The following is a 25,737-nucleotide window of genomic DNA, read 5'->3' as shown; positions in this document are numbered from 1 at the left end:
TTTACATCGTCTTCCCTCTGTGTATGCCTGTCTCTGTGTCCAAGTGTCCCCTTTGTATAAGGACACAGTCAGATTAGCTTAGGGCACATCCTAATGATCTCATCGTAACTTAATCATCTGCAAAGACCCTATTTCCAAAGAAGGTCCTATTCAGAGGTACCAGGGTGAGGACTTCAGCATATTTTTAGGGGACACAGTTCAACCCATAACATCACGTTAGGACTTTTCCCATCCTTAGCCTGTCTCATTCCCTCATTAGCTCCACAAAAGGCCTTTGGACCCTCAAAGTGAGGAACAAGAGACAGGACAGTAAGAGGGACAGTGAAGGAGGTAGAGTGGTTAGGGCCAAAATACATACAGCACAGGCATTGGTGTTCCTTGGGCTGTGGGAGGAGAGCGCTGCCTGGACCTTCCACGGAGCCTCATCTGCTCTGTTCTCTGTGTTCTAGCTTTCTGGGGCACTCACCTGCTCCACTCCCCCCAGGATGCTAGTCACTGTTAGGGGTGCTTGGAGCTCATTGTGGAGTGTATTTCTCAGCCTTATTGTTCATCCATATGCCCCGTGGTGAATCCCCACCTGGCAAAACCATTTATGTTCGTGGTTATCATCAGGGCAAATTTTGTATTTTGTGGTTTTATTAGTGCGAGAGTAGGTGTATCGAATATGCATTTTGCATGCTCTCTTTTCGTCTAGACTCTGGGGCCTGTCCTCTGTCTCCTGGTTGCCCCTGTGGAGAGGCCCGGCAGTGAACTTTTCTGTGGGCTGGGGTGGGGTGGAGGCTTCCGGAAGTGGGAAGAGAGGCTCATTAACGTCAGACTAGCCCTGTGTGAAGCAACGGGTTTGGGAAGTCTGAGAGAAAGGGCAGTTTCTGACGATACTAAAAGAGATTGATTTGAAAGCGAAGCCTTTAATATCCATGAAGCATCCAATCCAATGCCTAAATAGTTTGTTGAGAGCTTCTTGAGGAATACCATTTGTGAATTTATTCTCTTTTATGGCTTAATGTTGCAAACATTTATACTGTATGTTGTAGTGGAAACAATTTCCATGATTATCACTTGCTCTAAAGTTATCACCCTCTTCCACTGTTCTCGATAGGTGTATAATGGGGAAAAGCTTATTCTGCCCATGGTGCTATGGAGGAAATGGTTTTAAAGCTGGTAGTGATTTCCTGCTGAACTCACCTCCCTTAGATCTGTTTTTACATTCTGTATTAGTTTCCTGGAGCAGCTGTAACAATGTATCACGAACGAGGTGGCTGAAAACAACAGACATTCATTGTCTCACAATTCTGGAGACTAGGTGTCTGAAATCACGGTGTGGGAGGGCCATGCTGGCTCTGAAACCTGTAGGGGCTCCATCCTGGCCCCTCTCCTAGCTGCGGGGGGGTTTGCCAGCCGTCTTTGGTGTTTCTTGGCTTGTAGCTGCGTCGCTCGTTCTCTCCCTCCGTTTTCACAAGGCAGCCTCCCTGTATCTCTTCTCCTCTTCTTATAAGGACACCAGCCCCATCGGATTAGGGATGCTTCCTACTCCTGTACCACCTCATCTTGCCCTAACTAATTACATCTGCAACGAATGACCCTATTTCCGAGTAAGGTCCCGTTCGGAGGCACTGAGAGTTTGGACTTCAACCTGTCTTTTTGAGGGGACACCACCAACCCCTAACACATTGCACACCTCCTTCATTGTCTCCTGCCACTAACCATGGCACCTCTCAGCTCCCCTCTTCCTCCTGTTGAGAGTCTTGGCATTGTCTCCTTTCCTCCATCTCTCTCAGCTCCTGTCACGTTATTTGCAGCTCCGGTGTGTTCTACCTCCGTGTCGCTTTCTGATTTCATCTCCTGCTGGCCAGTCTCTTTGCCACATTCAGGTTTAGTCCTTGTTAATTCTCCCCATCCCCGGATCCTCATGGTGGTAATCCATCCTAACCTCCTAGAAATGAACTCTAATCGTGCTATGGCCTGCTAAAAAAAAAAAAAAAAAAAAGCCTCAATTAATTCCCTTAGGACCCTGGGGTGAATTCCAAATTCCATCCCCTGCATTCGGGTCTCTCTGTGCTCTCATCTCTCTCCCACCGCCGTTTGTGTTGGCCCAGGAAAGGTGGGTCCTCTGTCATCTGAGTGTCCTCTGTCCTCTGGTGGTGGGGGGGAGGGTCTGCTGGCTGCCTCTGCTTTCTGCTGGTGCCTCCTGCAGGCCCGCCCTTCTAGCCCCGATGAAATGCCCCGTTCTTCTGTGGAGCCTGCCCTGATCCATCTGGCCTGAAGCAGTTTCTCCTGCCTCTTTGTCCTGCCTCCCCCGTATCACCTCTCACACTGCATGTGACATCCTAAGCATTAGCGAGTGTATGTCAGCTTCTTCATCAATTTGTAGGATTATTTAGGGTAGAACTAGGTTTTAGTCATTTAAAGAACATACTCATCTGTGCCTGTCATGCTGTTTCACAAATGGTGGTACTTAGCTAAATAGGATGGAGGTCTTCCTGTGGACACACTGGCTGTGCTTCTAAGCCTTCGTCATGGTCCAAAGGTTTCCTTTTTGAGTCTGGCTCTCTTGACAACATCACTCTACTGAGCCCTGTGTGATACCTAAGTTAATCAGTACTCTGGAAATAAGCCTTTATCCGAAGTCAGCCGCTGGTCTATTGTGGTTTATTTTTAACCTCCTGATGAACTGGATGTGGAGTCGTTGGAAAGAATTTCCCAGAGGTTTCAGGATGGACCGGCTGCTGGTAACCGTAGAGTACTGTATTCGTTTCCTGGGCTGCTGTAATAAAGTGCCACACCTGGGTGGCTGAGAACAACGGAAATGCATTGCCTCATGGTCCTGGAGGCCAGAAGTCCAAAATGAAGGTGTCGACAGGGCCACACTCCCTCCGAAGGCTCTAGAGAAGGATGTTTTCCAGGTTTGTCCTCTAGCTGCTGGTAGTTCCTTGGCTTATGGCTGCATGACTCCAGTCTTCGAATGGCATTCTCCCTGTATGCATCTGTGTCCCAATTTCTCCTTTTTATGAGGACATCAGTCATATTGGCTCAGGGCCTGCCCTAGTGACCTTGTCTTAACTAATTAGATTTGCAACGACTTTGTTTCCAAAAAAGGTCACTTCTGAGCTACTGGGGTTGGGACATCAACATGAATCATTTGAGGGGACACACTTCCTCCCATAGCAAGTACTAAGTTCTGGCTCTCCTGTGGAGCCTGCGGTCTGTCTGCTGGGTTGACTGGGGTTAGGCACCGAAGTTTGACCGGCTGGAGGGGGCGACTGTTTCCATCCACACTGGTCCCCTCTTCTCTCTGAGAAAGCAACTCCGGTCTGTCTACCTGGCTGTTGATACATTGCCAGCAACTCTCTGATGCAGAGGTCTCAGGCTGGTGGCAAGAGTGACCAGCCTGGCCTTGGGGGTGCAGGCAGTGGTCAGCCTGCTCGCCTGGTCAGAAACGATCGGTAGGCCCTCTCGGAGGGAGATTTTGTGATCTCAGAGTTAAGGACCTAACAGCAGTCGCATCTGTGTTTAGCTAGTGTTTAAACTTGTGACTCTCCCTTTTCCGTTTGCCGTGTCCCCACCGGTGCTGTTTCAGCCTCTGTTAACCAGGTTCTGATAATCAGTGCACTGGAACTGCTTCCTCTGTGCCAGGACAGAGAGCAGGGGGTGTCTCATTAGGCAGTGGAGTGAGGTCGAGATTTGGAAATTATGCTTTTAAAGTGAGGAGTGTGGATAGTAAGATAAGTTGATTCTGTTTTTGTTTTTGTTGGTTACATTGAATTAGTTGATTTAGCTGTTTCCAATAATTAAATAAGCCACCGGGTAGCCCAGCTTGGACCCCAACCCGGATTAAATGGCCTGTCCACACGGCGAGAAGCAGCTTCGCTGTGGGTTGAGTCAAATCTGGTCAGCACCATGTCCCAGCTGGACCACCTATGGGCAAGTTCCTTAATCTGTGTAAACCAAGAGTTTCCCCTCTCATAAAATGGGAAAATAATAGGATCCTCTTCATAGGGTTGTGGGAGTGACATGAGACTGCGCACGTAAAATGTCTTGCTTGTCAAGCGCTTAATAAGTGGCACTAGTCTCAATTTGAGATTTACGTGGCTTGGTGAGTGTGTCCACACATGCACCCTTTTATTTGCTTTCACACTATGCAGTTGACCAAGAAATGGCAATTGTCCAAATAGCTCATTAATTTTAGGCTTATAAGACCGCTAAACTAGAAAATTTAGATTGCTAAGTAGATCTCTGCCAATTTGAATATTTACCGAGCTTAAGTTTTTCGGACAGTTGCCTGCATTGACTGGTTGATTGATCTGGACGGTGGAGACCCATGCCTGATTGCAACATGAATTTTTAATGCTATTCACACTGTTAGTTAATCTTTTCTTTATGTAATGGCAACACTGTGTTCAGTATAATGAGATTATCACTACTGATCCATTTAAAATGCCATGATAATAATCAAAGTGTCTAAATTTTTTTTTTTGGTGGAGGGGAAGAGGTGGGGTTTGCAAACAGTAAATCTTATCTCTTATGAAAGATGCTATTAAAATCTTTCCGATTGACATAACAAAGCTCCATTAATTTTGATGGAAGACATAGATAACTACCGCTTGACCCAAATTCACAGTAGGGACCCAGTAGCATAGGAATTCATAAACTGAGAGTAATAACGCCAATCACAGGTACTCCTCCACCGAAAATAAAAAAAGACATCTCAGAACTGGAAATGTGTTTTCACAGTTAGTGATCACCTTCTTTTAAGTGGGAAACATCCCTTTGAAGTCTGTGATTGTCTACTCTCTTGAAATGATTCTTTTATTCAACTCCACCATATAAATATTCATGTTGCTGTATGTGTATATTTCATATTGTTTCATTAGTTACTTTTTTGCCATTGGAATATTAAAAAATGTTTGCTAGTTACTGAAAATACTGTGGAGTTGAAAATAATTTTAACTCTTGGCCAAACAGGTGAACTTATTCTTGGCAGAAAATTACCTTTACAGCAGGCAGTTGACTAAATGCCGAATAAGAAGTATATATTTGAAAAGAATTCTGAACATTAGTGCCCTGGATAGAATTGGAATCATTGTGTTTGAATCTGGGGATTGTCCCATTGTCTCTGTCACCCTGGACGATCCCCACGACATCTATTAAATGCAGTTTACCCCCTCTCATTAATGGACACAAAACTAACCTCCCAATCCTTTCTTAAATAGTCACCTATTCAGAGGGACTGCGCTCCGAAAAATGGACTTTCACAAGATGAGAAAGATTTTAGAGAAAATAAGGGAAATGTTTTAAGTCTCTCTAAAACATAATCGGATTGTGCCTAATGGGATGAACAATGTTGATTAAAAATGATTAGTTTCCCTTTTTTTTTTTGATAGCCGATTTAGATAATGTTACTCTTAAGTCGTGACACCATTTAAGAAAAATAAATGATATCAATGGAAAAAATAGCCTCTTTGGGGTGGGTGGGAATTTTTCATCTGATAGTTGGAGTTACTGTAAAAGTTTTAAAGACCTCTTTAAGGAGGATGGTGTCAAAAACCAATTCTGTTTCTTCCTAGAATCATCTCAAGATGCCTTTTTCCTGTTAGCCAAGCGGTTAGTCACTGCTCTTTGTCCAGTATTCAAATTGTGACTATTCACCGCAAAGGACTGGTCTTTTATGTTCAAATATTGAAATCTTGGCAGATTTTTCAAGATAGATTTGCCTCAAGAAATCTCTTTGGGTCTATTCTTGCAAATGCTTTCTGTCTCTCTTTACTTTTTGCTAAACTTTAAATGGTTGAACAAATGCTAAATAAAGAGTAGAAAGCGCATTTATCTGATATTTCCTAGACTTGTGCATCACTAACAGTTGCTGGGGAAAAAAAAAAGAAAATCCAAGGTGGTAAAGGCAAATACGAAGATAGTGGCCTCCTTTTCTAAAGATAAGCAGGAAGTAGATGTCCAAAATTAAGATGCAAAAGATATGCTTATTTGTAGAAAAGTTAATAATTTAAAGTAGGAAGCATGTTGAAATTCATAAGCAGGGAAAACAGGTGACAGAGACAAAAAGAGATTGAAAGCTTGGTGACTGTTGGAATTGAGTTTACACAAGTCCCATTGCCTCTGCTCAGGAGTGTTGGCAAGTCTCCTCTCCTTCAGATTCACTGCTTCCTTTCTTATCACTAAAATTTGTGAGAAGTTTTACGGGGTGTTGTGGACTGAGTTGTGTCTCCCCTCAAAATTCTTATGTTGAAGTCCTAACCCTCAGGAACTCAGAATATGACTGTATTTGGAGACAGGGCCTTCAAAGAGGTAATCAAGTTTAAATGAGGTCACCAGGATGGGCCCTAATCCAGTCTGGCTGGTATCCTTAGAAGAGGGGGAAATTAGGACGCACACCCGCAGAGGGAAGGCCATGTGAAACACAGGGAGAAGGCGGTTGTCTCCAAGCCAAGGAGAGAGGCCTCAGGAGAAACCAGCCCTGTCAACACCTTGATCTCAGACTTCTCGCCTCCAGGAGTTGGAGAAAATTAATTTCTGTTGTTTAAGCTGCCCCATCTTTGGTAGTTTGTTATGGCAGCCATTGAAAACTAATACACTTCGAGATATTAATTAAAATGATTGAAAGGACAACCCGTATTAAAAAAAAAACAAACAAGAATCAAGTGCTGTGGTTTCCCCCAGGCATTCTCCTTGCAGCCGCCACCCCCTGCTCACACTCCCACTGAGTTCCCTCCTTATCTGCTTGTGAATTCCCTGCCCTTCCTCAGAGCCATTATCTGCTGTCAGTGGAAGCAGAGCATTCCGGATTCCCAGTGAGGAGAAGGGAGGCCAGGAGGATTTATGGTGTCATTGCAGGAACACAAATTCTGCTTTCGTGCAGACTGACACCGTAAATGTACATGCATAAATCAGAGCAGTGGGCATAAAAGACCTGCTTTTCCCTTTCTGATGCATACAGGCACTGGGGCCAGCCCTGATACTTAGCGTCTGATCTAAGTGGAGAGGAAGGAAGCCTTGTGTGCACGTGGCGGGGGGTGGGGGGAAGCCATCTGTAGCCGTTTATTGGGGGCCCGTGTGAAAGGTCACCAACAGTCCCAGAGGCTGGAGACGGGAGAGAGGACAAGGATTCCTGTGCTCTGTTAGTGCACAACTGTTATTTCAACTCTCCTGGGACTGCCACATCTCTCCCTCCCCGCCCCGGGCCTGTGCCCTCCCCACTGGTGAACTCGTCTCCATGCTGAGCAGCACACGCCTCCTCTGCGAGCGTTTCCAGGAGACCCCCCTCCCCTACGAGGGACTGACTTTCTTTCTTCTCTTTCTTTTTTCCCCATTAGCGCTGTCTGCACAGATCAGTTAGATTCTAAGTCCACTGTATTGTCACGATTGTTTGCTCATTTTTAACTATGATTAGTGAATGGTCACTGGGTGCCGTGAGCTTGATGTCATGTAGCTTGGCCACCGTTGTTGTCCGGGGTTTACTGATGAACCATCAATCTGAGGTTTACTGAGGTTAAGTTTCTGGCCTGGGATCTCTCAGTTCTGGGGCTCTGACCCTGGTTTCATTCCAAAAGGCCTGATGATTTCATTCTCACTACAAATGTGTATGATTGTTGATCTGCATGGTTTGCAGATGAGACAATGGAGTGTTCGTTCATTCACCAAACTTTTCTCTCGAGTGCTCTGTCTCAGGCAGGCAGTGTGCTGGGTCCCGGGCTCAGGGGGTAAGTGATTTGGCCAAAGCCATGCATGGAGCTAGGACTGTACTGTCCAACACAGTGGCCACTCGCCACCTGGGGCTGTTGAACACTGGAAATGTGCCTGTTATTCAGCCATAAAAAAGAAGGAAACGCTGCCATTTGTGACAACCTGGATGAAGCTGGAGGACATTATGCTAAATGAAACAAGCCAGACATTGAAAGACAAATATGGCTTGATCTCACTTATATGTGAAATCTTTAAAAAAAAAGCTAGACTCATAATAACAGAGAGTAGAAAGGTAGTTACCAGAGACTGAAGTGTGAGGGATAAGGGGAGATTAAAAAAAAGAAGAAAGGGGCTTGGCCTGGTGGCACAGTGGTTAAGTTCGCATGCTCTGCTTCGGTGGGCTGGGGTTCGTTGGTTTGGATCCCGGGTATGGACCTAGCACCGCTTGTCACACCATGCTGTGGCAGGCATCCCACGTATAAAGTAGAGGAAGATGAGCACGGATGTCAGCTCAGGGCCAATCTTCCTCAGCAAAAAAAGAGGAGGATTGGCAGTAGATGTTAGCTCAGGGCTAATCTTCCTCAAAAAATAAATACATAAATAAATAAATAAATAAATAGGAAAGTAGAATGGTGGTGACCAGGGGCTGGAGGGACGGGGGAAAGGAGATACAGTGTTTAATGGGCACAGAGCTTCAGCTTTGCAAGATAGGAAGAGTTCTGGAGAGGGATGGTGGTGTGGTCCACCATAGAGCAACCATGTGAATGTGCTTCATATCATTGCACTTAAAAGTGGGTAAGATGGGGAATTTTATGTTTTGTGTATTTTACCACAATGAAAAAAATTGGAAAAAAGTAACTCCTCTGAAAACGAAGAATTTTAAAATATTGATTACTTGCTGAAATGATTATTTTGTAGATGTATTGGGTTATAGAAAATATATTGTTGATTAACCACACCTGTTTCTTCTTACTTTTTTGAACGTGGCTGTTAGAACATTTAAAGTCACGTATGCGATCACATGCTTCCATCGGACAGCACTGGGCCCACACGTGGCCGAGCCAGGTTTCACCCCATTGATGCCACACCCTCTGCCTTGTACCTCGTATCGCTCTGAGATCCTTTAAAGTCCAGAAGGAGGGTCTGGGTGCTCAGAGGTGCCAGTGATTCCTCCTGACCAGTGGCTGATTCTGTCCATATGGGGACGTTTTGAGGGGCTGGAAAGAGAAGCCTGGACAGGTAGAGATGGGGGAAGGCAGCACATGGGCATGCCTGCAGGGCAGATTAAAAGTGAAGGGAGTGTCCCCACAGTGTGATTATACCTAACACTACTGAACTGTGCACTTGAGAATGGTTAAGATGGTACGTTTTATGTTAGGTGTCTTCTACCATGATAAAAACTTTTTTTTTTTTTTTGGTGAGGAAGACTGGCCCTGAGCTAACATCTCTTGCCAGTCTTCCTCTTTTTGCTTGAGAAAGATTGTCACCAAGCCAACATCCATGGCAATCTTCCCATTTTGCACGTGGGGCACTGCCACAGCATGGCTTAGTGAGTGGCACATAGGTCTGTGCCTGGGATCTGAACCTGTGAACCCCGGACCGCAGAAACGTAGCATGTGAACTTAACCACTATGCCACCGGGCCGGCCCCTAAAAGCATTTTTTAAAAAGACAAACAGAAACCTAAGGATTATGTGTCTCACTATGGATATTAGGGAAAAGCATTTACAGAATGAAAACTTTATTTGACCATTAGCAATTGGGCTAAATGAAAGTTGATAGAATGTATGCTAGTCCAAATAAAGTTTTCTTCCCAAAATAATTAAAGCAGAGGGGGAGATAAAGGAGGTTGGTGCCAGATCATGAAGGATTTTCAATTTCTCATCAAGGAATTGAGTTTCTTTTAAAGGTTTCTGAGCACAGAGGATGCTCATGAGCATCCTTAGAATGAAAACTCTGATGCTTCAGTGTGGAGAAGGGAGAAGGGGCAGCGCTGGGAAGCGCTTAGGAGACTGGCCAGCAGCAATGGGGGTGGCAATGAAGGAACCTTCTAGAAGAGCCTTGGTGACTGGCTGCCCGGAGAGGAGCAACAGGTGGGGATGGTGATGGCCTGTGTGATAGGAGCACAGAGAGTGATTTTCCTAGAGGAGGGGCAGTGATGGATAGGATCCTGGAGAGGTTGGGTCCAGAGGGCTGGGGCGTGGGCTGACCACATGGGGTGTCCGGTGGGCAGTGGGGAGCTGCTGTTCTCAGTGAGTTGACGGTGATTGCTGGCCCGGGGTAGTCATGCCTAACCAACCCATTATCTTTTGGATTCTGTGCATCTGTTTGTTTTTAGATGATGTCCTTTGTGACTTCCTCTGTACTGTCACCCGGTTACCTCCAGGGTACTTAAAAATGGGGCCCAATCGGGAGAGAAATGGAGCAGTAAGGAACGGCTGCCAGGAGATTGGAGCTGAAGGGTATTTGAGACAACTGGGTGTTCAGTTTTTTAACCAATATATTTATTGATTCAATTTATTTGGCACTTCAGAAGCCAAGCATTGTGGGGAACACCAAGATGAATTACCCGTGTTCTCAAAAACCGTGTAATCTGTTACCAAGCTGGGGCTTTGTTACTTTTTTCCAAAACCAGAGAGAAATGATTTTAGCACTACCTGTTTTAATCCGTGCCTCATCTCCCCTTAAGATTCCTGGGTTTGGGTGAATTCTGATTGGACAGGGAATTGGGGGTTACTTTTGTCCTTGTGGATAATAAGTGCGTTTCCGCTGATGTAGGAAGCATGCATATTTTAACCAAGCAGATGGGCTTTTGATAAGAATTCCAACAATTGTGTAACCACTGTCCTTTGTGTCCAGCCCGGCTATTCTACCTTGCTATCTCAAAATTCTCTGCTTGCGTTTTTTTCTTCCTTGGCAGGAACCAGTTTCTGATTTCCCATCAGCGGGGATGTTTCCAGGGTGTCAGGACGTGATTTGCTTTCTGAATCAGAGCTGAGTCAGGGCGCAGAGAATCCCAGTGACGGTGGCTTCAGAACTCCGCGGGGCGTGCATGGGAGGGTCTCCCAGCCCAGCCTTGTGAGCTGAGCTGATTTTCCCTTCACTGACAGTTGAACTCTTTGCCTTTACTCAGCACTGAGTTCTGTTATCATCGCCAGGATCAGTCCTAATGAGCTCTGTTGTTTAAACTGGGGAAGGAAACTTTTTTTCCCTCATTTACGAAAAGACAGATTTTCTCCGGCGGCAGCAGGCAGAGGATGGCTGGGGGGGAGCCAGGGGTCAGGGGCTGTCGAGCTGGGCTACATAAATAGCCGCAATTAATGGGCCCTGTAAAAGACAGCCATGTGCGTTTGCTGTCTAGCCTCGTCTCTCTGTGAATCAGAGCAACCCTGAAATTAATTACAAAGCCAGCAAAGGATATTTTCTGCTTTCTGTGAAATCAGTATCCTCGGCACAGGAGCACGTTCCGCTTGGATGCATTTACACATATCGTTTCTCGGGAAGGAGGCGTGAAACCAATTTATTTTCAAAACTTCCCACTGGGTCATGCTAATCACCACAGTTTTCAGCTCTGTTACACTGAATTCAGGCTCGGGCCGGAGCCTGGAGCCTCAGAGCCCTCGGCCCCTTATCATTTTCTTCATGGGTTTTGGGGTATCCCCCGCCCCGAGCTCACTCCCGCTCCATTCATTTCATCCAGAGTTGTCACCAGAGTTGTGTTGTTATAATGAGATTTACAAAGCAAGCCATTCTGTCATTACTAATGACTTCCATAAAGCTTCTGTATTAGTCTGCTAGGGCCGCCATAACAAAATACCACACTGGGCGGCTTAGACACAGATTTATTTCCTCGCTGTTCTGGAGGCTGGAAATCTGAGATGAAGGTGTCACCAGGTTTGGTTCCTCTTGGGTCCTCCCTCTGTGGCTTGCAGAGGGCCGTCTTCCTCCTGTGTCTTCACGTGGGCTTTTCTCTGTGTAAGTGGATCCCTGGTGTCTCTTCCTCTTCTAATAAGGACACCAGACCTATTGGATTAGGGCCCCACCGTTATGCCCTCCTTTAACTTTAATCACCTCTTTAAAAGCCCTATCTCCAGATAGGCACGTTACAGGTTAAGGCTTCAGCATATGAATTTGGGGAGGGATGCAATTCAGTCCATCGTGGTTTCTGATTTAGTTTATAGAATCTTTTTCTTCCAACTGCATTCATTCATTCAGGAAATATTTATTGAGTTTTGTCTATATGTCAGGGAATGTTCTGGACGCTAAGAGCATGACAGTGAAGGAGACAAAGGAACGTCCCCTCCCTTCTGGAGCTTCCATGGGTTAGAGAGATTCCATACTCAATGAGTTCTGTAGGATTTAAGAGGTCGTGAGCACTGTGGGGGAAAATAGACTGGAGGAAGGCGGTTGTGAGCACCAGGTGGGTGTCGCTGTAAGTAGGTGAGTCAGAGAAGCTTCTCTGAGAGGTGACATTTCAGCAAAGTCTTGGAGGTGAGGGAGTGAGCCAAGGCCCCCAGGTGAGAATACACCTGTCACACTGAGGAACTTCGAGGAGGCCAGCAGGTGAGAAGGAATGAGAGGAAGACCAGAAGGAGATGGTGTCAGGCAGTGAGCTGACCACATGATGGGGTCTGCAGGCATCGTCAGGACTTTGGCCCTCCTCTGGGAGAAATGGGGATTCTGGCTACATTTGGTTGGTCCTTGCTTTTGGGGAGCTTTCCTGTGCCCCCAGATTAGCAGCTCTGGAGAAGGTGACAGATGGTTCAGATAAGTTTTGGAGGGAGAAAGGGTACCCAACAGGAGCACAGCCCAGAATTAGACGTTGGGGTAAGAAGGACTAAGCGGGCACGAGGAGGTGGCTGATGACGAATGAGGGTACTTCTGTGATGGGACTGCCGGGTCCCCAGACAACACGCTGAAACGCTGGTCATGGGTGTCTCTCCAGCACCCCTTCTCCCTAGTGACTTCTCCCAACTCTCAGCCAGACTCTTAGGAGCAAGAAACAGGATGGCTGGAGGGTTCCAGTCCACACATGGTGACTGGGGACAATAGTCTCTACCACCTTTAGCTTGGCAGTGATCTTAAATTTCTCTCTCTGCTCTGACTCTCCCAGAGAGAGTCATGAGGGATACCCTTTGTTCAGGTCCTTGTGTCTGTGTTCTAGTATGAGCATTTAGTGTACACCGTCTGGCCTCTGTCCAGGCCAAAGTGGAATGCACAAGACACACGTAACTGGGGATGGCCGCTGCCATCTGTCCCTCCTCCCTCCCTCTCTTTCTTCTTCCTTCCTGAACTTGCGCCTGCCTTGGCTGTGTCATTAGTCCAGTCCATGTTCATTGAGCTGCTTCTCTGTTCCTGACACTGTGCTTTTAGATCCTCATTTTTTAAAGAATCAGAATGCACAGCGAATAGGAGGCCTGGATCAACTGAATTTTCTTTTTACATGGAAATTAGCCAAAAAAGAGCTTTCTTTCCAGAAGACTTTGGTTTCTTAATAAATACTGTGTGTTACACGCAAATGAATCTTTTCTTCTTCTTCGAGCATTCAGGCACCTAAAATATACTCAACGCTGTTCTGCACGCCAAATGTGCACTGTGAAAGACACATGGATCTTCAGGCCTTTAGGGAGGTAATTTTAGGTGTAAGGGTGAGCCTAATCCAATGGGATTGGTGTCCACATAAGAAGAGTAAGAGATACCAGAGACCTCTCTCTGTACGTGTGCAGAAAAAAGGCCATGTGAGGACACAGCAAGAGCCCCATCTCCAAATATAGGCACATTGGGAGTTAGGGCTCCAACGTATGAATTTCGGGGGGGCCTTACAATTCAGTCCCTAACAGATAGTAATCTTGAACCGCTACAAAGAATCTGAATTATCCCCACACATAGGCCTGAAGATCCATGTCTCTTTCCTAGTTTCCACTTGGCATGTAGAACAGTGTTGAGTAAATTTCAGGTGCTTCAATGAGTGAAGAAGAAGAAAAGATTCATCTGAGTTTAACACACAGTATTTATTAAGAAACCAAAGTCTTCTGGGAAGAAAGCTCTTTTTTGGCTAATTTCCACTTCGAAAGAAAATTCCATTGATCCAGGCCTCCTATTCGCTGTGCATTCTGATTCTTTAAAACATTACGGTCTGAAAGGGCCTTGATTAAAGAAAGACTGAATTTTTGCAAACCCAGCATAGAATGTAGAGTGGGTAAACCATATATGTATGTCTCTGTGATATTAAAGAGTAGTCTCTTTGATCAGTATTTTTTTTCTTCTTTCTCTCAGTCATACGGAAGATCCATTTTACAGCTGCGTTTTCGTTTTCGAGATTGGGTACATCCACGGTTCTTGGTGTGTTCGGGAGTAATGAATTTTAAAGGCAGTGAAGGGTGATGGAGGAGGAAGGGATGAATTTTAAATCCTGTTAACTCTGATCCTGTGTAGACAGTCTCAACTAAGTCAATATTTAAAGAAGATGAGAGACTAGGCTGATATTAAACCACTGCCTTGGGATTTGAAAGCAACTCTATTCCGGAGAGTTCGAAACACTCAAATGTGGTTCAGGCTTCTTTTTTAATATGCTAAAACTGTGGGTCAAGGAAACGCACACTTTTTTCTTAGCTGAACTAAGCTTGAATGCTTTCTCACCCTCTTTACAAGTTGCTTCAGTGAAAGTAAAACAGCAATAATAAGAGTGTCAATTTAAAGAGTACTTGTCGTGAGCCGGACGTGGACTTGAGGGCTTTACGTACGTTCTCAGGTACCAGTTGTTTACGGAAGTGGGTGCCGTGACTAGGGCGATATGCTCTGGTGCATCCCTTATTCTAAGTACAATTCTACGTTGCATTTTTTTCTTCTAATGTGTAACAGGGGCCGTTGGGCATAAATTCCTTTCTGAGCTGGACTCCCTCCTGATGAGCTGGCGTCCGCGTGTTTCCATCCTCCTCCTTTCCCATTCTTCCACCCCATAGCTGCCCTCTAGTCATCTTAGATCTACTTGTTTTTTGGTCTTGGGGAATTTTCTTTTCTTTTTTATGAGCTTAGCTATTTAAAAAATCAGTTTGCTGATTTTATCCATCATGAGTCAGCATTTTTTTGGGGGGGGAGTGGCGTGGGTGGGGACCGGAGGGTGGGAGTTCCCCTATTGTGAGAAATGCAATTTCTTTCTTTCTTTCTTTTTGGTGAGGAAGATTTGTCCTGGGCTAACATCTTTTGCCAACCTTCCTCTTCTTTTGCTTGAGGAAGATTAGCCCTGAGCTAACATCCATGCCAATCCTTCTCTATTTTGTATGTGGGATGCCACCACAGCATGGCTGATGAGTAGAGTAGGTCTGTGCCTGAGATCTGAACCTGCGAACCCCGGCTGCAGAAGTGGAGCATATGGAACTTTAACCACTCAGCCATGGGGCCGGCCCTACAATTTCTTTCTTTCTTTCTTTCTTTGGGGGTATGCTTTTTGGTGAGGAAGATTGGCCCTGAGCTAACATCCCTTGCCAATCTTCCTCTTTTTTTTTTTTCCTCCCCAAAACACCAGTACATTGTTGTATATCCTAGTTGTAGGTCATTCTGGTTCTTCTGTGTGAGATGCCGCCAGAGCGTGGCTTGATGTGTGATCCTGTGTCCATTCCCAGGATCTGAACCGGTGAACCCTGGGGTGCCAAAGTGGAGCATGCAAACTTAATCACTCGGCCTTGGGGCCGGCCTCCTTGCAATTTCTTAATTAGTGAGAGAAGTTGATGACTAATCTGTTTCAACTGTGGTACACTGGAGCTGTGTTATTCTCTCTCTAATTTCCCACCACCGCAAGACTTCACTACTTCTCTTGGAAGTATGGGGGCAGTCTTTGAAAACGGATTCCTTTGTAAAATTTTGGGAGGCCTTGTGACTGTTGAAGAGCTGAGAGTCTTTGTTTTATTGACCTTTTTCAAGAAAATCGTTTTTCTTGGTGTGCTCGGGGTAGCGTCCAGCCTTAGACGCTCCGCTGTCCCCCTCTGTTCCCTGAAACACTCTTGAGGACCAGATTGTGAGTTCGTTCGACTCCCTGAGGACTTGGACCTGGTCCTCAGTGAATCTGTGCAGATTTAATTTCACTTTTTCAAACTCTCCTGGCCGAAGCAGTTCATCTTTGCAGCTAGAGACCCGTCATCGTACTGGCTTGGCCCTGCTGGAATCTGTGTTAGATCGACTCTGCCTGCAAATCTCTGATCACCGTCGTATTAAATTAGATGCCTCCCTTTGCCGATCATTGATCGCTTTTTCCTTAATTTCCCAGTTTTCCCCATTTCAGTTGTTGCAGATGAAGTTGATTAAACGGTTTTGGGTAATCAAGAATGACGTTCCCTTTTCAGTATTATCAGTGCAGAGCCTATAAGTTTAGGGGATGACTGAGAACAACCAGCCTGGTGACCAGCTGGCATTTGGAAACGGACAGGGGGCTTGATAGAGACCTTCTCCTGATGAGGTAGCTTGAGATTTCAGGGTTTCCACAGAGGCCCTTTCAGAACCAGTGGCACGTGGGAACCAAGATGCCAAATGAAGGTGTGACACACACCTGGTGTGTTAGTTTCCTGTGGCTGCTGTAATGAATTACTGTGAACTTGGTGAATTAAAACGACCGAAATTTATTCTCTCACAGTTCTGGAGGCCGGAAGTCCAAAATCAATTTCACTGGACCAAAACCAAGGTGTTGGCAGGGCCGTGCTCCCTCTGATGGCTCTGGGTGGGATCCATCCTTCGCCTCTTTTGGCTTCTGCTGGCTGTGGCATTCCTTGGTTTGTGGCCCATTGCTGCCCTCTCTGCCTCTTTCTTCACACGGCCTTCTCCTCTGTGTATTTGTGTGAAATCTCCCACTGCCTCTATTTTGTAAGGACCCTGGTGTTGACATTTAGAGCTCACCCAGATAATGCAGGTTACTCTCATCTCAAAATCCTTCACCTCTCCAGATATGGTCACATTCACACGTTCCAGGGGTTAGCACGTAAAGTCTTTGGGTGGCCGTTATGTAACTTACCGCAGGCGATTAAAGCACTGAATAAATTATCCTAATAATAATCGTGTGGTGTATTAAAAAAGGCAGATCGTATGACTGCTGGGCTTTTCAGCTGTTGTTTATTCGTGGCACGTGTGAGAATTTCATTGCCAAAGGATGTAATTTTTAAAACATGGCAACAGACTCAAGCAAAGACAGACTCTTGTATTTTTCAGCATCCCTCTTTCTCCCATCCCCCACAAGGTGATGGACAGATATATGTATGCATATGTGTATCGTACATATGTGACACTATATATTATATATATGTGTTTTTTGTGTGTCACGAATAAGTCCAGTTTTTAAAGCTTTTAGTGTAGCACTGCTGAACTAGTTGGGGCCAAACCACAGAGCGTAACTTTCACTTCTGCGGGTGGACAGCATTGGTCTCAGACTGACTTGGGAAAGGGCAGGCCCCCAGCTTGTCTGCTCCCATTGGCTATTTGTCTTCTCTTAGTCATATCTTTGGATCAAGGGTCTGAAAACCCCTGTTAAAAAGGGTGAAGGGGGTCAAAAAGTACAAACTTCCAGCTATAAGATAAGTAAGTCCTGGGGATGTTCCGTACAGCATGGTGACTAGAGGTAACCCTACTGTATCGTATATTTGCAAGTTGCTAAGACACAAGGTTCTCATCACACACACACACGAATTTGTAACTGTGTGGTGTTGGATGTTAGCTAAACTTATTGTGATAATCATTGCACAATATATTCATATATCAAATCATTCTGTTACATACCTCAAACTAATACAATGTTACATGTCAATTATATCTTAAGGAAAAAATTAAAATTAAACAAAGAGACTGTTCTTCAGAAAAGATAATAGATTAAGCTGTTTACAGCTATTTTTGCATCAATGGTAAAAATAAAAAAAAGGTTCAATCATTTGCTCAGTTAGTAACCTATCAGCCACTTGTCGTTTATACATCCTGTGTGTGGTGAGGAAAGGCCTGGGCCTGCGTTAAGGGAGGGCTGCTTTAAATGGTGTAGCACATGATAGGTGTGGTGGGACCCTGAGGAAGGAGTGTGAAAGGGACTCCCTAGAAGGGAGGTGGGACTTGTTATCATCTGAAGCTGGAGCGCTGGGCCAGGAGTGTGGACCTTGCCCTGTGGGCAGCAGGAGTCTCTGCGGAGCTTTAAGCAAGAAGTCAGAGTTCCTGACCCATTGATTTTGAGGCAGACAGTAGAGTGACTTTGAGGGGCCAGGATGAGCATTAGGGAAAAGAGGTAGGACAGTGATGTCACAGTCCAAGCTAGTGGTGGCTAGACTATTTTTTTTTAATTGTGAACCTCTGTCAAGAAAATAGCATTTGAGCCTCTCACTGCAAACGTCTATCTATCTATCCATCCATCTATCATCTATCTATCATTTATTGATTGATCTTTGTCACATCTCTGTATTAATATATTGAGTGTGTTATGAAATAGTTACAAAATATAGTTACAAAAGAAGGAAATAAATAGAAATGGAAGGTCCAGTGTTTTCCTCCTGCACCCAGGTGGCTCGATAGCCTTGGATGAGAATGTCCCTTGGGTTGCCAAGTCTCACTTAGAGACAGCGCGTCTGGGCGCTAGGAGGCTAGGTCCTAAAAGCACCCGACTGGTGGCGTCACTAACGGAGAGGAAGGACGGTGAGAGAGGCGCTTAGTAGAAGGAGTCGACGTGATGCGAATGGCTGGTCACATTAGGGAGAGGAGTGAAGACGTAAGAAAAGAAGAGGACAAAAACGGTGGTATGTCTTAGGTCCTGTTGAGTGGAGAGGTGACTGTCACCAAAGGAAAGGGGAGAGTTGGGAAGGGGTGTAGATCTATGTGGAAAAGACAATCTTCCCTTCCCCTCCACCCCTCCGTCCTTCCTTTTTTCTTCTTTCTCTCCCTTCCTCCCTTCCTCCCTGTGACACGTTGACTGTGGGGAAAATGACCCGGGAGGAGCATCCTGTGGGTATTTGAGATGCCACCCTGGAGCAACAACAGGTTGGGTCCTGACGTAGGGCCAAGAGTTAACCCTCGTGGTAATTCCCCAAGGGAAAGAGGTCCACATTGGAGGCCAGAGGCGGCCTGGCCGAAGGATCTGGGGCAGGGCAGAGAAAGGGCAAGAGGAAGGATGGGGGTGCTGCATTGTCGGGCGTCACCTCCCCACCCCAGCTCCCTAACCACTGGCAGTTTCAGAAGTGGAGGCATGGGGGACCCAACCTGGAGACATGCCGGAGGAGAACTTGGCATTGCACCCTTGGGAGAACTAAGTTTGACATTGACCCTTCACTGAGCCTTCCAGTCGGCCATTCAAGTTTGCTTAAGTAAATTTCTTTCTCTTCCTTAATAATTCAATCTGTTGATCTTTCCTGATGTTACAGTCTCCTTTTTTTCCCTTGATGCTATTTTAGATAGGCTTTTTCTCCTCGTGCAGAGATGTAGCTGTATATTTTCCTAGGGTTCTTGTGAATAGTCAGGGGGTAAGCTTTGCCTGCAGTGTCTGACGATAGCTGTGTTCTTGGTGTCTCCTTAGGTGGCCATTAAAGTCATCGACAAGAAGAGAGCCAAAAAGGACACATATGTCACCAAAAACCTTCGGCGAGAGGGCCAGATCCAGCAGATGATCCGCCACCCCAACATCACCCAGCTCCTTGATATCTTAGAGACGGAAAACAGCTACTACCTGGTCATGGAGCTGTGTCCTGGGGGCAACCTGATGCACAAGATCTACGAGAAGAAGCGGCTGGAGGAGTCTGAAGCCCGCAGATACATCCGACAGCTGATCTCTGCGGTGGAGCACCTGCACCGGGCTGGGGTGGTCCACAGGTAAGGGCCGTGCCGTCCTGACGATCGCCGACTCTGTGCTGAACAGACTGCACAGTGCTTCAGTGCACTCCAGGCAAGGCTGAGGCATTGCAGTGTGTTTTACAATTCTACGCTTTTGTTCCGTAGGAAGGTTTGTGAGTTGGGTTAATGCCAGTGTGGGCTTAAAAGAGTGGCGTCTAAAGCCAGAGGGCTTGGGTTCGCATCCTGGCTCTCTCCTTTCATAGTTGTGTGACCCTGGGAAAATTACTTAACCACTCTGAACCTCGGTCTCTTCTTCTTTAAAATGGGAATAATAATGATACTTATCTTGAGGTTAATGGAAGGCTAAACGAATTAGTATATGGAAAGAACTTGGAATAGTGTGTGGTATATAGCAAGGGCCGTGTGAGTGTTGATTGCACGTATTATTATTATTTGCAGAGTAATGAGACTGGTTGCTCAGGTGCCTGAAAGAAGCACCAATGTTAAGATGGCCTGAGATTGTCTGTCAGCTCGTGTGAGCGATGGTGCTTTCATTGCATCTGCTTTACCTGTGGTGGTTGTTCAGTAGCTGTTTAGTCTACTGGATGGGAGCAGCATTCGAATTGTGAATTTACCCTTGAAAGTGAGGGGTGTGCCCCATAAGCCAAGTCAACCTTGCGAATAATTATGAAAATCAATTTTTTCTTCCTAACAGCCTGCTCCCTCCTGAGGAGGATCTCTACAAGGAAGGGGGATGGAAATAGCATCCTTAGCAAGGTTGCCATCGGTGGTCGGGGCCTAATTTTAGTGCTATACTAAAATGAAATAAATACAATACAATACAATACAAGTGCCCTCTTTTCCTCCCAAGAAATTGTTGACTTCACCAATAAATGCATCCTTCTTCTTTCATGGAATTACAATCCATAATTATTCTGGGCTGTTGAGAAAATTTAGGGCTCGTGTTTAAATGATTCTCGTTTCAAAAAGCAAGATCAAAGCACAAAATATATGTGTGTATATATACAGATATATATACACACATGTTAAAAATTTTTTTCATTGAGATAAAATTCACACATTTAAAATGTACAGTTCAGTTGCTTTAGTGTATTCACAGAGTTGTACAACTGTCAACACTATGTAATTTTAGAAGGTTTTCTTCACCCCAAAAAAGAAACCCTGTACCCACTGGCAGTCACTCCCCATTTCCCCCTCCACCAGCCCCTGGCAACCACTGATCTACTTTCTGTCTCCATGGATTTCCCTGTTCTGGACATTTCCTATAAATGGAAACAAACAACGTGTGACCTTTCACGATTAGCTTCTTTTACTTGGCGTAATGTTTTCCAGATTCATCCCTTTTGCAGTATCTCTCAGCCCCTTTTTCCTTTTTATGACTGAGTAATATTCCATTGTATGGACAGACCATATTTTGTTTATGCATTCATCCACTGATGGACATGTGGGTTGTTTCCACCTTTTGACCATTGTGAATAATGCTGCTGTGAACATCCATATATGGGTTATCCTATGAATATATGTTTTTACTTCTCTTGGAGAATTCTGCTCTTAGAAGTGGAAGTGCTGAGTCACATGGCAACTCTATGTTTAACTTTCAGAGGAAACATATATTTTTAAAAATTCAACTTCTAATGGTACTTTTATCTGTTTGAAAACCATCCATGGGCCCACCTGGTGGCACATTGGTTAAGTGCACACATTCTGCTTTGGCGGTCCAGGGTTCACTGGTTTGGATCCCGGGTACGGACGTGGCACCACTTGGCAAGCCATGCTGTGGTAGGCATCCCACACATAATGTAGAGGAAGATGGGCATGGATGTTAGCTCAGGGCCAGTCTTCCTCAGCAAAAAGAGGAGGATTGGCAAAAGTTAGCTCAGGGTTAATCTTCCTCAAAAAAAAAAAAAAAGAAAGAAAAAGCAAACCACTCATGTTCTGATCAGTGAAGAAAGTGGCTCAGCCCTTAGTTAATAGAACTTGTGGATTTTCAAGGTGGAGAGGCTGTTTCTTTAGTGGCATTGGCATTGGAATGCTCCACCCTGTCACGCCCAAGCCTCCCCAGATTCTCCAGGGCAGGTCCCCTCATTCAGGCTTCCTCAGAGCCAGCCGCAGCCAGGCACCATCCAGGCGGATCATTTACTGGCTGAGGGAGAGAACCTCTTCATGGACATATTTTTAGTCACACACGTTGTCGTGAACTCACGCTTCATTAGAACTCTTTGGGTTTCCATCAGTGAGGAAGAGAACATTCAGAAATTTTAAGTGAATAACACTATTTTTGGCTCTTTCCAACAATACCCTTGTGTAGTCTGCTGTGTCACAGCTCTGCCATTATTAGGAGAATGATGGCCGTAAGTGTGCCTGGTCCTGTCTTTGTTTGTTAAGATGACAGAGGCAGGGACCTCATGAATGAATCAGCTTGGGTTACCAGGTCCACTGGTCACGGCAGAAAATAGAGCCGGGGGCAGAGCTTTCCGAGGGGCTTGAGGTGTTATGACGAGGGCTTCGTGGTGTTGAAAATCAGATGCACACCCAGCTTCGCAGGATTTCGAGGACAACAAAGGAAGTAGGAGTGAAGGCTGGGTCTTGTTCACTGGTCTCTCCCGCTGGAAATTCTCAACAACCCTTTTAAAGCAATTTTAACAAAATCCAATCCTTCTCAAAGCAATTACTGTCAGAATGTCAAAGGAATGCATTTAATGATGTTTTGATAGCTAAGACGGTGTGCTTTTTCTTTCTCTGATCTCCAGCATTCTCCTTCTTCATCGCTTCTTGGAAATATATTCATAAGCCAAGAATGGCAAAGGCTCAGCTCTTTTAAAGTTAGGGAAGATTGGAAAGCTCGGTATGGGGTGGGGGGGTGGGTCTTCGTTTTTCTGTCTAGAAATCGTGTGAATGAGCGTCAGTGCATGCAGACAGGGGATTAAGACATCACTGAGAATGTTTGTAAGAATATGGGGCTTTAGCTCGTGTCTTGACTTTCGAAGATTCTAGACCACTCATTTTTAGCATCTGTGATCTGGTTCACTGCCGGTGTACTATTTACTGAAGCCCTTTTCCACAGTGGAGAATTAGGTTCCAAAGTGGAATAAATTTCTTAAATTATTCTGGGGTTAGGTTTTTCAAATGAATGGGAGAGTATAGCATTTCAGAGGTGCCCTGGAGTCCCTCGTGGGAAGATTTTTGAGCAAACAGATTAGATCATCCAAAAGGATTTAGGATGAATTTTGGTGGCTACAGCTAGAGATTTAGAGGACTTTTGGTTCCGTGTTAGAGGATGCTGTAAACGCGCAATTCCTGATTAGGCAGAAACTATAATGTTGTGTTGTTGTCGACTTAATGCTTGGCAGAGCCCTCATTTCCTGTGATATTAAATCTAAATATTTAATTATCTACTCAGAACTATTTAAATATCATTTAAAGGAAGCAAATCTTTAAAAATCATGTAAATATTACAAGTGGAAAGAAAAAAAGGAAACTAAACCTCTAGAAAAGATGCTCTTAGCTGGCAGAGAACTTCATTTAAAAATGGACCTGCCACAGCCTTTGCGTCTTTTGCTCCAACAGGCCATTGTGAAGTTTTGCAAAGGTGGACTGTGGTCTCACTTCATCACTCCGTGGTAGATTTGCCTGCGATCCTCCGCGTTTAAAGGCTAACAGGTTTTTCTTTTTCTCAAACGTGCTCACCCAGCAGCACGCCCACATCTGATGATTTGCCTATTGTCGATAGAGCATTGACTCCTAACGTCGACCATCAAGAATGCTGATTCTGCTGAGAGGCTCGTTGGAGATTCAGCTGTTCGTTCAAAATAACAATGTCCAATCAAACTATCCAGACAAAACGCAGCCCCATAACACAATACCGCCCTTGCTGCGCAGGAAGAGGCAAGCCAGGGGGGCCTGCAGGACTCAGGGAGAGAGACCCATGATCAAAGTTTGCGCGAGTCTGTGCCTGGGCCTGTGTCCACATCACGCTCCCAGGGCCACGGCCTTGTTCATTCATTAGTATTGGGGAAGGGCCCTCGGCGCTTAGGAGGAATGAGAGGGAGAGAAGTGACCCTCCTTTGTTCTCGTGGGCCGACAAGAAGCAGGCACACCCTGTCCTAGGGTGGGGGGGGGAGGTTGCGTATTAAGAAGTTCTTTGCACTTGTAGCAACTCATGGAGAGGGGAGGGAGGGAATGGCCGATGAGAGGGAGAAACCGCTCACAGCCAGAGGCTGTTGGAGCTCCCAGGGGCTTCTTCTGAGAGCGGGCACATATCCAGGGGTGTTTTCATGTATATCAAGGTTTTCTGTTCAGTTGGGTTTAAAAAAATATGAGTGGAAATGTGAGATTTTACAATGCTCTAGCCCAATAACCGTGTGGATCGGGATGCGCTGTCGTCAGTGAGGTTGATTCTAAAGCTGGACTGCCCACATCCACGTGCCAGCTCTGCCACGTAAGAGCCGCATTGGGTGGGTCCCTGAGGATTTTCTGCTTCTCTTGCCACATCCACACAATAGGGATAAGGGATTAGCCACTTCACAGGATTGTTGTGAGGATTAGACTAGCCCATTCATGTAAAGTGCTTAACCCTGAGACACTTTGTCAGTGCTGGGTCCATGTTTGCTGTAGTTATTACTGAGTCCACCTCATTTGTTTTCTACCTGCGAGGCTGAATTCTGTGTGCTTGGGGCCCCACTGCTGTTCTCCGCTGGCACTGCCGGTGCCTTCTTTGTCTGACTAAATCCTGCTCATCCTTCAGGTCCCAGCTCCAAACTCACCTCCTCCAGGAGGCCCTCCAGGCTAGCCCCTCTGGTCATAGACTCCCACAGCACCCTCTGCGTTGCCTTCCAGACACTCTTCATCTGATAACTTACTTGTTTGCTCTCTGTCTTCTGCACATGTCGCAACCTAGCCCAGCGGTCAGCCCCATGGACACACAGGATGACTGCTGAATAAATGAAGGGAGATTGAATGAATACAGGAGTGTCAGAGTTAGCACCGGGATGGAAGCTTGCTGGTAGCCAGTTTTATGTTCTTTCTGGGATAAAACAAAGATTAAAAAATCATTTGGTTTTAATACAGTGCTTTTGAAGATAAAACCTAACCCCAAACCCCTCTCGGTCACTGCAAAGTGCCGACCGCCCTGGGGAGTTATGGGCTTTTCTTGCCTGCTTTATTCTAAGCTTATTACTAAAATCCATCTTGCGGCCACCTCCACAGGCACAGCTTTCTCCCCAGACCTAATCCTGGATGAGTCTGGTCTCGAGCCCCTGCCCCCCGGGGCGCCTTCCCCCTGACCCTTCGCATGAGAGCAAAGGCCCCCCGATGCTGTTTGCTTATCACCAAATGAACCCCCCCTTTTAAGTCTGGAGTCCCCCCTTCGCTTGTCTTTGTGTCTGTAACTTTATGATCCTTGCCTCCAGCCTTCCCCCTCTTACCTATTGGTTGTTGCTTGGCCTGGAGGGGCCCCCAAGACACACAGGTGCGTTTTCTCATTTCCTCCTGCTGATGGCCCCACTAGGTAGCCCCTCAAGTGACACTATTTTTCAAAGAAGAATCAGAAGCTCAGAGCATTTAAATGACTCGGTCCAGGGCAGGTCAGCCTGTCTTGCTTCTCCACACCACCATGTTGGGCTCAGAGTCTTTGCTCAGCTCCTCCACCGACGCCCTCCCCGGCCCCTCCGTCCTACTCTGTCCCACTCTCCCCTCCCCTGAATCCTGGTGGTCCCTGCTCTGTGATGTTCAGTTCTTCCCTTTCATCTTCATCTCAACCCTGAGTGGCTCCCCCAGGCTGTCTTTTGAGTTCCTGCCCCTCAGTCTAGGCCTAACATTTGTTAGAGGCCCGACCTTTGACCTTTATGCTGGGTTTGTCATGCCTGGCGAGGCCCACAGGAGCCTGATCCATCCCAATATTCTGGATGAGTGTGTGTGCACATGCACACACTGACACGTGTGCTCACACCCCTGCACACCCATGCTCTCCCCATATGCGTGCATGCACAATACATGCACACACTCTCATGAATGTGTGTATACACTCGCAATGTGCACTCACACTTAAGTGTACACACACATTCATACATATGTACGTATACACAGCAACAGTTGTGCTCACACATACAAGTGAGCATGCACACAACACACATTTACACATGTATATGCTCTCACACCCATACACGGATGTGTTCACACGCATGTGCACACACACACATGCACATCCATGCTCTCCCCCTATGCACGCATACACACGCATGCA

At 45.9% G+C, this 25,737-nt stretch overlaps 1 protein-coding gene across 2 annotated transcripts in view; it reads left to right on the top strand.

The window, feature by feature from the left end:
- Positions 1 to 25,737, top strand: part of LOC124234220 (hormonally up-regulated neu tumor-associated kinase) — a 103,465-nt gene that overhangs the window by 20,798 nt on the left and 56,930 nt on the right. For both annotated transcript variants that reach the window (XM_046651464.1, XM_046651465.1), the window contains exon 2: positions 19,222 to 19,514. In XM_046651464.1, the coding sequence (XP_046507420.1) occupies positions 19,222 to 19,514 (293 nt within the window). The remainder of the gene's footprint in view (positions 1 to 19,221; positions 19,515 to 25,737) is intronic.

Source organism: Equus quagga, unplaced genomic scaffold (genome assembly GCF_021613505.1).
Source record: "Equus quagga isolate Etosha38 unplaced genomic scaffold, UCLA_HA_Equagga_1.0 73442_RagTag, whole genome shotgun sequence".
NCBI lineage: Eukaryota > Metazoa > Chordata > Mammalia > Perissodactyla > Equidae > Equus > Equus quagga.
The sequence above is the reverse complement of the archived record's forward strand: the minus strand, read 5'-3'. Positions and strand labels throughout refer to the sequence as shown.